At 45.9% G+C, this 13,375-nt stretch overlaps 1 protein-coding gene across 1 annotated transcript in view; it reads left to right on the top strand.

Moving 5' to 3' along the window:
* The window catches only part of LOXL2 (lysyl oxidase-like 2), a 41,226-nt gene that overhangs the window by 5,440 nt on the left and 22,411 nt on the right, over window positions 1-13,375 (top strand). The window contains exon 3 of the mRNA XM_010289618.1: window positions 12,167-12,378. Coding sequence (XP_010287920.1) covers window positions 12,167-12,378 — 212 coding nt within the window. The remainder of the gene's footprint in view (window positions 1-12,166; window positions 12,379-13,375) is intronic.

Here is a 13,375-nt window from a genome sequence, read left to right on the forward strand (position 1 = left end):
TAATCTTTGCTTTATCTCATTAGCAGCTGGCGTGACATAGTTGGAGCCAAAGATGATGAGCAGGGTTACTCATAGGGTCATAAACTCCAAAACAGGGGGGTCAAAAGGCTTGTGTGAATGCAAGTTGAAAGTCTTTGCCCTCTCTAACATGTCTGGGAATTCTGCATATCATACCTCACATTCACCAGAGGAAATGTCATCGTTTTGTAAGCTGCTGGGTTCTTTTGTCTTTACCCCACAGTTTGCCCAAGGGATGTTTTCACTTTGGAATGAGATCAGGGGTTAAGGGGCCTGGAATTTTTTACTGAGAAGCAATGCTGTGGTCAGGTCTCTCCACCAGTCCCATTGGCTTCAGCTATTGCACTGATGGAGCTAAACCAGTACAAATTTCTTGCTGAGATTTCCAATGGAAGATACTTCAGTTTGCCCTTAAGCTACTTTTAAAGCCAGGCTTTACTCAAAATAGGCCTGGTTTAAGATATGATGCACAGAGCTTATATATTCAATTGCACCTTCCAGTGTTGCTTTCCCACAGTACTTAGTAACAGCTGTAATGATTCCCAAATGGATCTGACTGTTTGCAAAACTGATGTTTTTACAGCCAGCAGATTAACAGGAGCAAGCTCTGACTTCAGTGTACATTCATGAGTCAGGGCGTAAGCTGCGGTGGGGTAGGAGCAGCAGTTTTGTTCTGCTTTCCTCTTGCAAGCGATTAGGGGAAATATGTGCTTTGTGCAGCCTGGTTAACCCATCACCAAACGTGTGCCATCGTACTCAAATTTCCCTTGCCTGTAATAGGGAGCTCTGTGCGTGCCCACTGCCAGGAACAGATGGACCATCTTAAATTCATCTTTTACAAAGTGTCTTAAAGACCTTTTAGTGCGAAGTTTCTGAGGCTGCCAAGTGTTGCTAAGATTTAACGTGGAAAGCCATCAGGTATAAGACAACATCTGACTTCATTTTGATGGGGCTCCAGCTCAGAGGGGCTGTGCAAACTGACATTTGCTCAAATCTGGCCTTGCTTCCTAGAATCTGACGGGCAGAGAGTTCACACTTCAAAGCAACGTGATAGCCCTTGAGCAGAGTTTATTTTTATTGGACAACGTACATACCTCCATTTCCCAGTTTGGCGATGCTGCAGATAAGTAGTATAGGATGCAATTTTCCATCACCATAAACCACTTGGCTTATATGTCCATATGCTCAGACAGATCTTTTCCCGTCACAGCTCATATTTTGAGGCTTATGTCATATCTCTTCCTGTCCCTGATCCTTTCCATTCCCTGCCCTGTTGGGAAGGGGCAGTGCCTGACCCTTGCTTCTGTAAGACTAGTTGCCGGTCACAGGCCAAAGTGAAACGGTTTGGTTTAGGGTGAGTGATGGAAGATCTGTGATAAGAAGATGAGAGACAGGCAGGAAGAGGTTAACCCTTCTAACAGGACCGAGGTTGGGGCAGGTCTGAAATCCATCAGTCTCTTGCTAAAGGGCAGAGAAACTCCCATCGTTTTTGCTTGCTATTTTCCACAGCCACTGCAGCTTTTAGCCTTGGGACTTGTTCAAAGGATTATTTCTTGGAGGGTGATGAACGTGCATAGCAGGACAGCCCTTTCATGGGCTCCTGGCTGGTCAGAATTATCCTGATGCCCCTTTAGCTCAGTAGCTGTGTAAACACTGAAGATTGTTCACCTTTTCAAAGCTAAAGAGCAGTGTTTGGCGCTGACGTGAGCGTAATGACGTTGAATGTATTTTACACTGGGGCTGTTCCCCCTCTTTAAAGTGTGTAGACACAATACGCAGACAGTGTCTCATTAATGGAGAGAGCAGGGCTGGTGGTTTGACTTTGTTATTACCTGTTTGCCTTTGGGAGCATTAGGAGGGGAAAGGTAGGTACCACTGATACTGCATCCTCTTCTCTTGCAGACTCCGGCTCTGTGAGGGTAACCCTCACACCCTGAAAGGGTTAAAAAAACAAACAAACAACAGTAGCTCTGCTTGGAAGTGCTGCAAGTGTGTGTCTTAACCTAGTAATTGTATGTGAATGTAGAGGCTGCCCACAGCAGTGTGGATGGTTGGGAACGAGAGGTGGATGCTGAACCTGCTTGCTGTGACCCTTCACGGAGGCATCTGCGCTTGCAGTGCGACGGGGCCAACGTTGATGTTAAAATAACACTATTGCTTAATTCGGGGTTTGATTTAGCTTGCGTTCCTTCTTTTTTAACCACAGCCTGTCTGTGTACTCTAATTCACATTAGTGGCTTGATGTACAACTTGGGTCTAACCATGATGGCTGAGCATGTTAACAGCTTTATTCATAATGGTAACTCTTGTAGGCATTACAATGTGGCAGGCACATTGTGAGGGGTGTCTTGGGAGCTCAAAGGAAAAGAAAAGTTTAAACATGTTGCTTTTAAGTGCTCAAAGCATATCTGAGAACACAGAAACTGCTTGCTGACTCTCTGACGGAGCTTGGGAGGGACAGGCAGTTGAGTGCTACAAATATATATGCTGAACTGCAATAATTTAAGTTTTATAAAATATAAGAAGTGGAATCTGCTGCTATAGCCAAAGATCTCTGAGCACGTGGGGCTGTGTGTTGTCCCTTCGCCCCAAGTAGGCACGGAGTCTGTTCTGCAGGTGGGGCAAGGGGAGCCAGCGAGGGGAAGGCCTAGGTTTTAGGACCTAAGCAAAGAAAAAGAGCTGGGAGCAGAATCTCTGCATCTTGACTGTCCTGAACTGCACTCCTTCTACTGATATGTCGTGGCAAAAGGTACAAAGAGCCGGACAAAATCCACGCAGAAGTGCGGTACGGCCGTTGGTCGTTTCTTGTCTTGCAGTTCACAAGTGTCTGAAAGTGGTCGGGTGGGTAGTGTGGACCTGCCTTAAGGTTCCTTTATATGGTGCCAAAGCTTGTGGCTTAAATGTGTGCACAGTCTCAAATGTTTTCCTAAGTCTTTGCAGGATGCCAGAAGCTCTGAAATCACAATGATTTAATGTGTGTTCGCAAAACCATAAGCAGGGAATGCTGTCCCTGCTTTTTTAAACAGTACATGTAGCTGCTTTGTGTTGTCCAAAATGCAGCACGGGCCCACCTGCGACTGCCTTACTAGGTTGACCAGCAATTTTAAGACCACTTAACCACTAGTTAAGTAACTAGCTCCTACCCTTAATATATTTCTTCAATAAATGCATGATAGGGGTTTTTTTTTTGTTGTGTTTTGTTTTGTTTTTTTTTAACCTAACCCCCAAAACATCCTTAACAAAATATTTGGTGTCCGCCCTCTTTGTGCACACACAGAGGCTTCAAATAGAACATATTCTAAATATATCAAATTGCTGCAGCCATTACAAGTTCACAAACAGATCTGGTACCTGAGACTAGACCATAGCTTTGGCCAGACGGTGGGAAGACAAGGTCTAGCTAAACATACCAGGCTGTGCTGCTATTTCTGTCCTCCTTTTCCCTTCTGGGTGGATGTGAAACATTAAAAAAAAAAAAAAAAAAAAAGTCTCACTTCAAAACTCAGGGGCGCAAAGGTTCTGGTTATGCCAGGTTAAAAGTGGGTTGAAATATATTGTCGAAGTTTCTTAACTGGTGGGAAAGGGTGCTGCTAAGTCCTGCTCAGGAGCTTTCAGTTAAATTGGGCTCAGTGGATGAGGCTATATAAAATGCTCTTGTATGCTGAGCTGCTTCTAACTGGAAGGTGAAAGGAAGGGAGGACGACAGGGTCATTGTTTGTGGCTTGGTACACAGATGATTATTCCTCTTATTTAGCTTTTTGCTATGAAAATCAGTGGAGAGACTGTGCCGTGGGGAGTTGCAATGCAGGTCACCACCATGTGAGACTTCAGCTCTGTGTCTCAACTGTCCAGTTCTCAAGAATGTTTGGCAATAAAAGGTTTTTTGCCTGTTTGTTATGACAACAGTGTTTTAATTTCTTTCCCCTTGGTGTAAATGTTTACTTCTCTAAACATAAGCCCATATGTAACATAAATGCGGATGCTTTGTGTGTCTAGAAGGTGTCTCAGCATCTCTTCTTGGAGCTAACTCCAGACAAATACTAATTAAGCTGCTGTTGGGGTAAGCCACTGTGTGTCTTTAGAGCTATAATTTTAAAGTGTGTGTGTGTGTGATAGTTTCTAACTGCTTGCCTCAGTGGTTTCTTTGTGATGGCTTGTGGCACGTCAGGGTGCTGGGTTTGCTGGGCAGAGAGCTGGCGCTTGTCGTCTAGCGGGAGGCGTGAGCGGTGGAGCTGGTAGGGCTGAGAAAGCACCAGGGCTGGCACTGGTGTGCTGCAGTTCCTTGGCGAACAGAGTTAACCTGTTTGTCTGCTTTCACTGGCTGTATCCAGGGCCGAGTAGCTGACAGCCATCGTGCTGGATGTGATACCATTTCTCTCTCACACAAGACAAGAAACTATTTAACTAAGCCTGAGAACACAGCATGATCTTGTCCTGTTTTGCAGTGTGCAGGTCAGGTAATAAATTTGGCTAGCTTGCAGCATCTGATCCAGATTGTCTTTAAAATAGCTCGGCAGAAAGGAAATGGAGAATGTAAAAGCTTTGCTCATCGTGAAACCCTCAGGCCATGATGTGCACAGAACAGAGCAGCATCCTGTCCTACGCCGAGCCTCCCACCCGTGCCAAAGTATCTTCAGGGTTCAGTGCTCCTGCCTTCTTCCCTCGCTCGCTTCTGCCACCAGCATTTCTTTTCTCTAGTGCTTTTCTTTAGCTTGCTTTGTACGGGTAATCATGAGGCCGCTGCTGAAGCGTTTCATGGCTTAGCAAAGGCCTCGGCTTTTTATCATTTATACTCTGCCCTGTATTTGCTCCTGCACCCTAATCCTGAATTGCACTCTCGTCCCTTACCCTTTTGTACTTCACAAACCCAGAACAAAAAGTGCTTGCACTCCACTACAGCAAAATATTCCCGGGGACTGCTGTCCCCCATAGGCAACCCGGCTTTGTCTTGCAGCATCTATTTCACCATGTTTACTTAACAGCTGGGACCTTGTTAGTGACTCAGAGGCACAGCTCCAGATGTTTAAATCAAAACAGATTCCACCCATTCCGATGTATGTGAAGAGACAGCTTTCTAAAGAGTCATCTTCAGGGGAAAAGGCTTGGTAGCTGAAACTTCAGTGGAAGGAAGCGAAGGGTTTAAATGCAGGAGAGAAGATGCCTCTGGGATGAACAAAGTCTATGTGGAAAGATTTTGTGTTACGTTCTTAATTGAGATAAAATCAATTCATTTGTTGTCCAAGTTGCAGCCTTAATGTCTTGGTGTCTGGGAAGCCATGAAATCCTGGTGTGCCATTGTAAATTAAAAATGGTGTGAATAGGTTTCTGCATCTAATGGGCAGTGGGATAGGTCAGGGATAGGGCAAGAAAGAGTGGTTTGAGTGGATTACAGGGAAGCTTAAAGCAGAAGAGCAATGAATGTGGACTAGCCAGAGACAGACAGCACACAGCCTCCTTGTGTTTGTTAAATTGAGGATTTGTGGTAACAAGTGCACCTTTGCCTAAGCTGTGGGTTTGTACAATCACTGGCAACCTCCACTCTCCTGCTCTGCAATTCTTAGCATCGGTCATGGTAATGTGGTGTGGTGGGGTTTTTTTTTGTTTCTTTTTTTTTTTTTTAAGTTAAAATACACGGAAGGAAAATTTCGTTCTGGTTTCCTTTCTGCCTGCATCTGAGTAGTTTCTCTGGCCATAGGGGAGACACACACAGCCATAGCTGTTCAGACCTGCCTGCCCCTTGCAGTTCTCTAGCTGGTTTCTCAGTGTCAGCACTGCACGCATGGATGTGTGTTTAAAGCGAGTGTTGAGATGCTTTTCTGAAAAGCCCCTCTGAAACCCCAGTTGCTCTGGCTTGCTTTCAGCCAGGAGCCAGTGATTCAGAACCAGGGTAGTGTCTGCAGTCTGCAAGTAGACCTTGTTCCTAGAAACAAGGGTTTCTAGGAACAGGGTCTCCTCCCTGTATCAATTACTCTGCATCCTCAGGGCTGTTGCAAGAAGAAAAGGTATCGCTGAGCTTGGGCAGTGGAGGAGGATGCAGGCATGCTGTCCTGGGCATAATTTTTTTGCCAACACAAAAGAGATGGCAAAAGGTGAAAGAGAACGTTATGAAAGTTGTGTCAGTTTTTGCAATTGGATCCGAAGCCATGGGGAAGCATTTGGTTCAGAGAGTGGAAACAAAAGCAGCTGAGGCTCATGTGAAAACTTTCCGAGCCAGGAATCCTTTTGTGAAAGCTCAAAAACAAACCCCTTTCTTTTTGCTGTCTCTGGGCAGGCCCCAGCTTTCTGAAGCTGAGATTCATTGGTTTCGTAACCGGGCGCAGCTTGTTGGCTTGCGGTGGGCTTTTGTGTCTGGGACTGAAGAGGAGCAGCAGTGCGGGTCTCGGACGTGGCTCTTGGCGAGGAAGGGAGCGGTGTGGAGGGGAATATGGCTCAACCCATAATAGCTGGACACTTCCCCAACCCCCCCTCGTTTTTATACTAATTTGTATTGTAGTAATGTTGGAAGTCCCAACTGAAATCACATCTTTGCTTTGGGCAAATACAGATATGAAGCCCTTGCTGCAGCGGCTTTGTGATTCAGAGCAGGTGAGATGAGCGTAGCGTTGCCTTCCCTTTCCGGAAGGGGTGAGGAAGTGTGAGCAAGAGGCCAGAGATAACAGCGAGGAGATGAGGTGGGTTTCTGTGGCTGAAATCACACAGATCTGTGGCAGAACTGAGCAGAATCTCTTCAGCCGCAGACCATGCACTTATTTTAGCTTCAGTTTGATTTTTATATCACTGTACATAGTCAAGTGGCTCCAGTGAAAAGCAGGTTGATGCAGAAGCCAGAGCATTGAATCTAGGAATGTAGATGTACTACACTTCTTCCCCCCTGCCCTCCATACCCACCTTTATCTTGCTTTCTGTTTCTTCACTCTTTTCAAGGCTAAGGAGGCTTAACTTGAGCAGGAGAAAAATGCCTTAGGATTTCTTATTGCTTGTGTGCTTACTCCCTTAATGGAGTTTGTCTGTGCCGGAATGGATGTCTTTGATGAAAGCGAAGCTGTGGCTTGACAAATGAGGTCAGTAGCGATGGAGCAGACCTGCAAACTCCATGCATGGGGTCAAGAAATGCAAGACACGCTAGCATTCTGGCCAGCAGAAAGCAAAGGCAAGAGCTGCTCCAACCTCAAGTATGTGGGTGGGATTGTTTCATAAGCAAAGGAGAGGGTGGAGATCCAGGTCTGAATTATGCTAGTAGCTGAATTCTGAGACTTGGAGTTTAGGGGGAGAAAAGAAAAAAGGAAAAAAGCTGGCACGGGCATCTCCACAGCTGTTGGCCGAAGGTGGAAATTGTGCAAGGCTAGCTGAGAAAGGGAGGACTGTCATGCATGAGCCATGAGAGTTAACTCTTTCTGGGCTTGGTCTCTTCTCTTGCTTTGTGGGCAGAAATCCTCAGCAGCATTTTTCCCTTATATTGAGGAAGCTGAACGGTGGGTTTGTACATTGTTTTCTCCCTTCCAGCTTTGCATTCCTCAGCCTTAGACTGAGCAACCCATGTCCCATTGGCTTTGGGGCTTGGGCCTCTGTTTTAATTCCTATAATGTGGGGTGCAGCCAACCCAGTTTTATCTCCTAGAGGTAGCATTGCTCTTTGGTGAACAGCTGCTTGGCTCCTGAAATATTGTTGAAGGCTCTACTTTATGGTTGATACCTGAGGTGGGAGCTTGGCAGATGTGCGTTCAGCTTCTGAGTTGGTTGCGGATACCTGCTTTGTGATCCTTCAGGGGATTTACCAGGTCTACCTTGTAGCTTCAGTGTATGGCTATCCTGTGAGAATAAGTAAAGCTTTCAGAGATGAGGTTTCCTTGTGGATATGACAGCTTGTTGTGTTTGTTTCCATGTGTACATCAAGTATGGAGAGGGTGATTTAAAAAAGTCTGCTCTAGCTATCAAGTATTGTTTGCCTCTGATATTTTTTTTTTTTTTATGTGGAGTCTGTTTTCACCATTAGCCCAGCTGCTCTACGTGTTGGTGTTGGAAGATAAAATGTAAGTCTGCCTGTATTTGCATTATTGAGTACTCCCTGTGTAACAAAAACTCGGTAATGAAAGGAAACCATTCAAATCTGTAAAGAGTTATCAGGAGAAAGCTCTTAGCAGTCCTTTCTCCTTGAGAAACCTATGGTATACTTATTTTGATCCTCTGTGCTTTAATCTTCTAATATAAAGCCAAGGTCTACAGCATGTTGAATTATTCTCAGACATTTTGCTGGTTTGTTCAGACTCGGTGCAAACCTTTGAGTTGCTGTATCAATAATTTTCTGCTCTAAACCTACTCTCTGTGAGCGGAAAGGGACGTGGATTGGTTTTGCTCTCGGACAGATCATGAAAACGTCATTGCCTGCTGGTCTGCTATAGCTATCTGAAATACCCTCGAGGGAATGAAATGATGGCTTATTTCTTGCTAGTTTGCTCACTTTTTTTTTTCTTCCTTGGCAAATACAGGCAAAAACCATGACAAAAGAGTTGGATTCACTAAAACAGAGTCCCAAGTCAGAGCAGGATTTCATTTTTTTGTGTATGTCAGCATCTCTGGGGGAAGAGAGACGTGTCGTGGGACCTTTGTACTGGAGCCTGCAGTGCCTGAGGTATCATGCTGGCACTGACAGTATTTTTTCAAGTCCAAGAGCAAGCCATTCAAGTTTGCACCTTATTTTTCACTTCTGTGAAATGACCAGCAAGGACAACCCAGTCCAATCAGTTAGTGGAAAAGACATGCCTAAACACACAGCCTGGAAGTAGGAAATGCAGGCAGCTCGAGTCCTAGACTGGGTCATGGGTACTGCACTAGGTCAGGGCACCCCAGGATCCCTTACGGGGACCTCAGCATCCCCACCCCTGCAGTGGTCAAAGCTCTGTTAGAAAGAGATGTAGCAACTTGGTTTTATTTGCTAAGCTGCTGAACTAATTGCAAAAACAACAGGCAAATCATAAGGTACCTAACAGCATTCCCAAGCTTTCCTTTATTCAAGCGTCTTTATTTTTTTGCAACTCTCTCTCCCCTGGTCTGACTCAGTTGGATGGTTTCTTTCTTTGCCTGTTGCTCTGATATCATAAATCCCAGTAAGGGATTCTCAAATCCATCCAGGGTTTTTAAACATCAAAATGCACCTTATGGCATGGAAAGGCTGTGAGATACAGATGCTAGGAAGCTGCAGGAGTACAGCAGGGAAGAGTTGTTGCATGTTGCCCTGCTCAGCTGCTCTTTCCTCAGCGTCTGCTATTGGCAGCTATTGGAGACAGGCTGGATGTCTTTGTTTTTGTGCAACACAGCTCCTGCTAGGCTGGTGGAGTGGGAAGGAAAAAACCAAAACCAAATGTGCTTGATCAGAATGTGACTGCTTTAGTGCTAGAGGTTTAGCTGGTGTTCCCTGCTGCAGGAGGGATCTTCATCTGGAGGTTAGGGCTGGGACCTCAGGACACTTGGATGCAGTTTTCCTGCCCTTGTGGCCTCTGGAGAAGCAGTTTTTGCTCTCTCTGCACCTTATTTCTCAATCTGCAAAAGGAGGCTGAGAATCATTGCCTTCTCCCATCCTTTGAGCGCCGTTTACCTTGGAGGCTCTTCAGATTCGTCACCACCTTCCACCTCTGTGAAGACCTCTGGTGCAGTAGTGAGAATAGTGATGTATTAACGATGACTAATAGGTGCAACGTGGGAATAATGATTCTGCTGCTTTTTGCGGTGAAAGCATCAGGCAGATGTTTAACATCTGGAATGGCATTCTGCACGATTCAAATGGGGCTAGCAACTGCTGTCGTGCAGCTTCCTTGCAAAACACAGGCATCTTGAACATGGTTCGTGAATGTGAAATCGCATCCTGTTCTGAATGCTCCTCCTCCCCGTCGTGCCGAGGACCGGCTGCGGCCTCCGGCCTGTCTAAATTCAAGCAAAATGGAAGTGGCTGTCAAGTGAGAACCGCGGGTGGATTTTAGCACGTTGCTGATGTCAGGTCTAGTCAGGGAAAATGTTCCATTTCAGTTACTTCAATATGCAGTAGGGCTGAGACTGACGTAACTACGTGTAGCAAACATACTTGGGGCTTTATGTAGGGTGGATGTATCCTGCAGTCACAGATGGAAAAACTCACTTAGGCTGTCTCACCCACTTTCTCAGCTGTCAATGCAAATTTCCTCCGTAGTTACTATCTTTTCATGTGCTTTTCCAGTGCAATTTTAAGCTTTGGCTCTCTGTCCTTTGGGTTAATCCTTTTAATAGGCTTTTATTAAAAACACTTTTAGATCTTCAGCAATCAAAGCTATTTCCAAATGGATTTAAGGCTTTGATTACCTCATGTTTCCTAGTGAAAAAACTAAGGCAAGGTAGAAGGAGCAGAGAAACAAGGTGCGCTCTCAAGCAGCACTGGCCTGTAGCTCCAGGTAAATATGCCTTCTCCATCAAGTGAAGAGCTGGAAACATTTCGTAAACTGCACCGGGGGAAAAGTGAGCTGCGGGCTTTGGAAACCAGCCTGGGGAGGCCTTCGGTGCACAGAGGCTCTGATACTTTCCTGACAGCACGTAGTCAAAAGCTATGCAATATTTTAAGAGAATCTGCCAAATTCAGGAGGAACTCTTTGTATTGCAAATGAACTTCCCAGACTACACAGGAGGCCAGACTACACATACAAGTTTGGTCTTGCATCAGACCCTCTGAGCACCTTAAAATGTCTCAGATGTAACAAACTTGGATATTATAGTGGGTTTTTTCTTCTTGAGGTCTTATAAGAGCTTTTAAAACCTAAATCCAAACTAGGAAGCCTGTGTGAGTAGCACTATCCTGCTGGGTAAATCACAAGGTCCTATTTTCCAGGGTCACTGGGGGTGTCTTATGGATGCTCCAGCTGAGTTGCTGGAGGACTGAATTTCCTGTAGTTGAAGGTGAAAGGAAGAATCAGTGATCTGATTTGCTGTAAAACTGGGTGGTAAATGTAGCCAACAAAAAAAAAGGGGGGGCAGGAATAAAAGGGGGCAAGAAGCCTTAAGTGACTTGCCCAAGGTGATGTGGCAGAGCAGTAGCAGAGCTATGGTTGAGGAGGAGATACCTGCCCTTTTCCCTGCCCCAGCAGGCTCTTTCTCTGCAGTTGGTTTCTGTTCACCCGGGGTCTGTTAGTCACATTGGTGTCGGTGGAGCATCTGGAGAATGGATGCGCCACGTGTAGTTTGCAGGACTCTGCACGTCCTCCTGTGATCGCCCTGACTTCAATACCTGTGTGTGCCGCTGATCAGGAAGCAGAGGCCCGTGTCTCTTTAAAGCTCTGGGCATTCTTCTTTTCCGAGTGATTGAATTTGAGCTAGGGGAGGGTAGGATTCCTCAGTTCTGATGTAACTGTTAGCAGAACCACGTGACTTTATACATTTTTGACAAGAAAAACTCTCCTGGAAGCAAGTTATAAAATTTTCAGTAGCTCTTTTGTAATTGCTTGCCACAGCGGATATTTTCCAGTCAGCCTTTGCTTTTGGGCTTGGGTCCCTGCAAGGTTTGTTTGCGCAGTGTCCTCACGTAGGCTCCAAATGTGAAATCCATTCAATCTTCATGACTCATTTGCCGTCCCAACTAACGCTTCGGCTAGAGGAGGAACCCGGCTTGGGGAAGCGGTGAAATGCCGGTGTCAGCACATCGGGATCCCAGCTTCCACAGTGCCTGCCCAGGCCAGGTGGGGAAGGGATGCCCAGTGGCTTGATGAGAGCCCCGATGTCCTGCCCTGCCAGGGCTCCTGCTTCCCTGCACCCTGCCAGCATGAAGGTGGCCCTAGCAGAGCTGAGCTTGGTTCACTTCTGTAGTAGCTGAGGCTAAATTAAGGTCACTGTTCTTCTGAAACAAGCACTTTGATGCATTTAAGTAACAAAGGAGATTTGTTACATAACAGTTTGTAAAATAATTCTTTTTTTTTTTAATGAGAAAAAGCATCCTCTTTTGTAGGATGGATTTGCACAAGGTGGAAAGGTTTGTGTGCCTTCCTGTTGTGTCTTTTCCTAAACAGCTTTTCCCTCCTGCCTGCCTTGATCAGCCATAACCATGAGCAGAACTGGTTTCTGTTCCCCACCTTAAAGCTCCACAGAACCAGTTTCCTTGCAAGCCAGCATCATTCATGTTTCTTTTATGTTTACAGAACATGAACATCCAGGTAGAGGACATAAGGATCCGTGCCATCCTTGCTACCTACCGCAAGCGAGTGCCTGTCACAGAGGGTTATGTGGAGGTGAAAGACGAGGGGACCTGGAAGCAGATCTGCGACAAGCACTGGACCATGAAAAATTCCCGAGTTGTCTGTGGCATGTTTGGATTTCCGAGCGAGAGGAAATACAACACCAATGTCTACAAGTAAGAGCGGAGCTTTGTATGAGACACAAGCATGTTTCTTTGAACACTTGGGGCCTTGTTCAAAAATGCAAATTGTCAAATGACACTGGAGACCTCGAGGTAGAAAAACCTCCAGCTGCTTCATTCCTTCAGATCAGATTTTCCTTCTGTGTAAATATTTGAAATGTCAAGCATTTCCTTGTGTGGACAAGGGCAATCGTTTGATGCTCACCGTTCTGGCTGAAGACCTAGTGCAGTATCAGTTTTAGTATTTGATAGGTCCTATAGTAGGAGATGTGGACAGTCAGCCCAAGAAACCTTTTTTTGTTTCTGCCTTATAGGATAGTTATTTCCTTCACCAATGATAGGTTTAGGTTCTGTGTTGTGTGCCGGGAGATGGATGGATGGATGTGAACAAACTGATCACGCTCTCCCAGTAAACCCACCAGCTGCAAGAAAAATCTAAGTGGTTACCCCATCCCTTTGCAGAAAGCCAACTGTAGGATCAGATCTGCTGTGTGCTGAAAGCTCCACCCGAGTAATCTTGGAATAAAACAGGCCTTTGTTGTGCTTCGTTGCCCAGGTTCCTCCTTCCCGCTACTGCATGCAATTCCTGGTCTCACACCTCTCATGACATGTTTACCTGCATTTACCGGCTGCTCTGGCTGTCACGGAGGCTCACTGTCCACGGTTCGTGGGTGTCTAGCTGCCAAATCGCCCACAAAGGAGCAGTCTGCCCAGGGGGATATTTCCCAGTAAATCTCCCACTGCTGTTAACCTCAGTTCAGTTCCTTTGGCACGGGTGATTCCTCAGGGTCCCAGGCTGGAAGAGCTGCCAGCCACCTCCAACTGTATGAGTTGCTCTGTCCATTAAAGCCTGCTCTGAGCTGAGTGCTGAGCTAAAAATGTCAGTAGTGCATCCGTGCTACTGCTCCCAACGTTGCTTCTGCCTGTGCATCTGAGATGGTAGGAAGATGCAGTTTGGGGCAGTTGTGATTTTGGTGATGTTCCACACCCC

The sequence above is a fragment of the Phaethon lepturus genome, unplaced genomic scaffold, assembly GCF_000687285.1.
Source record: "Phaethon lepturus isolate BGI_N335 unplaced genomic scaffold, ASM68728v1 scaffold28456, whole genome shotgun sequence".
In the NCBI taxonomy this organism is placed as follows: Eukaryota; Metazoa; Chordata; class Aves; order Phaethontiformes; family Phaethontidae; genus Phaethon; species Phaethon lepturus.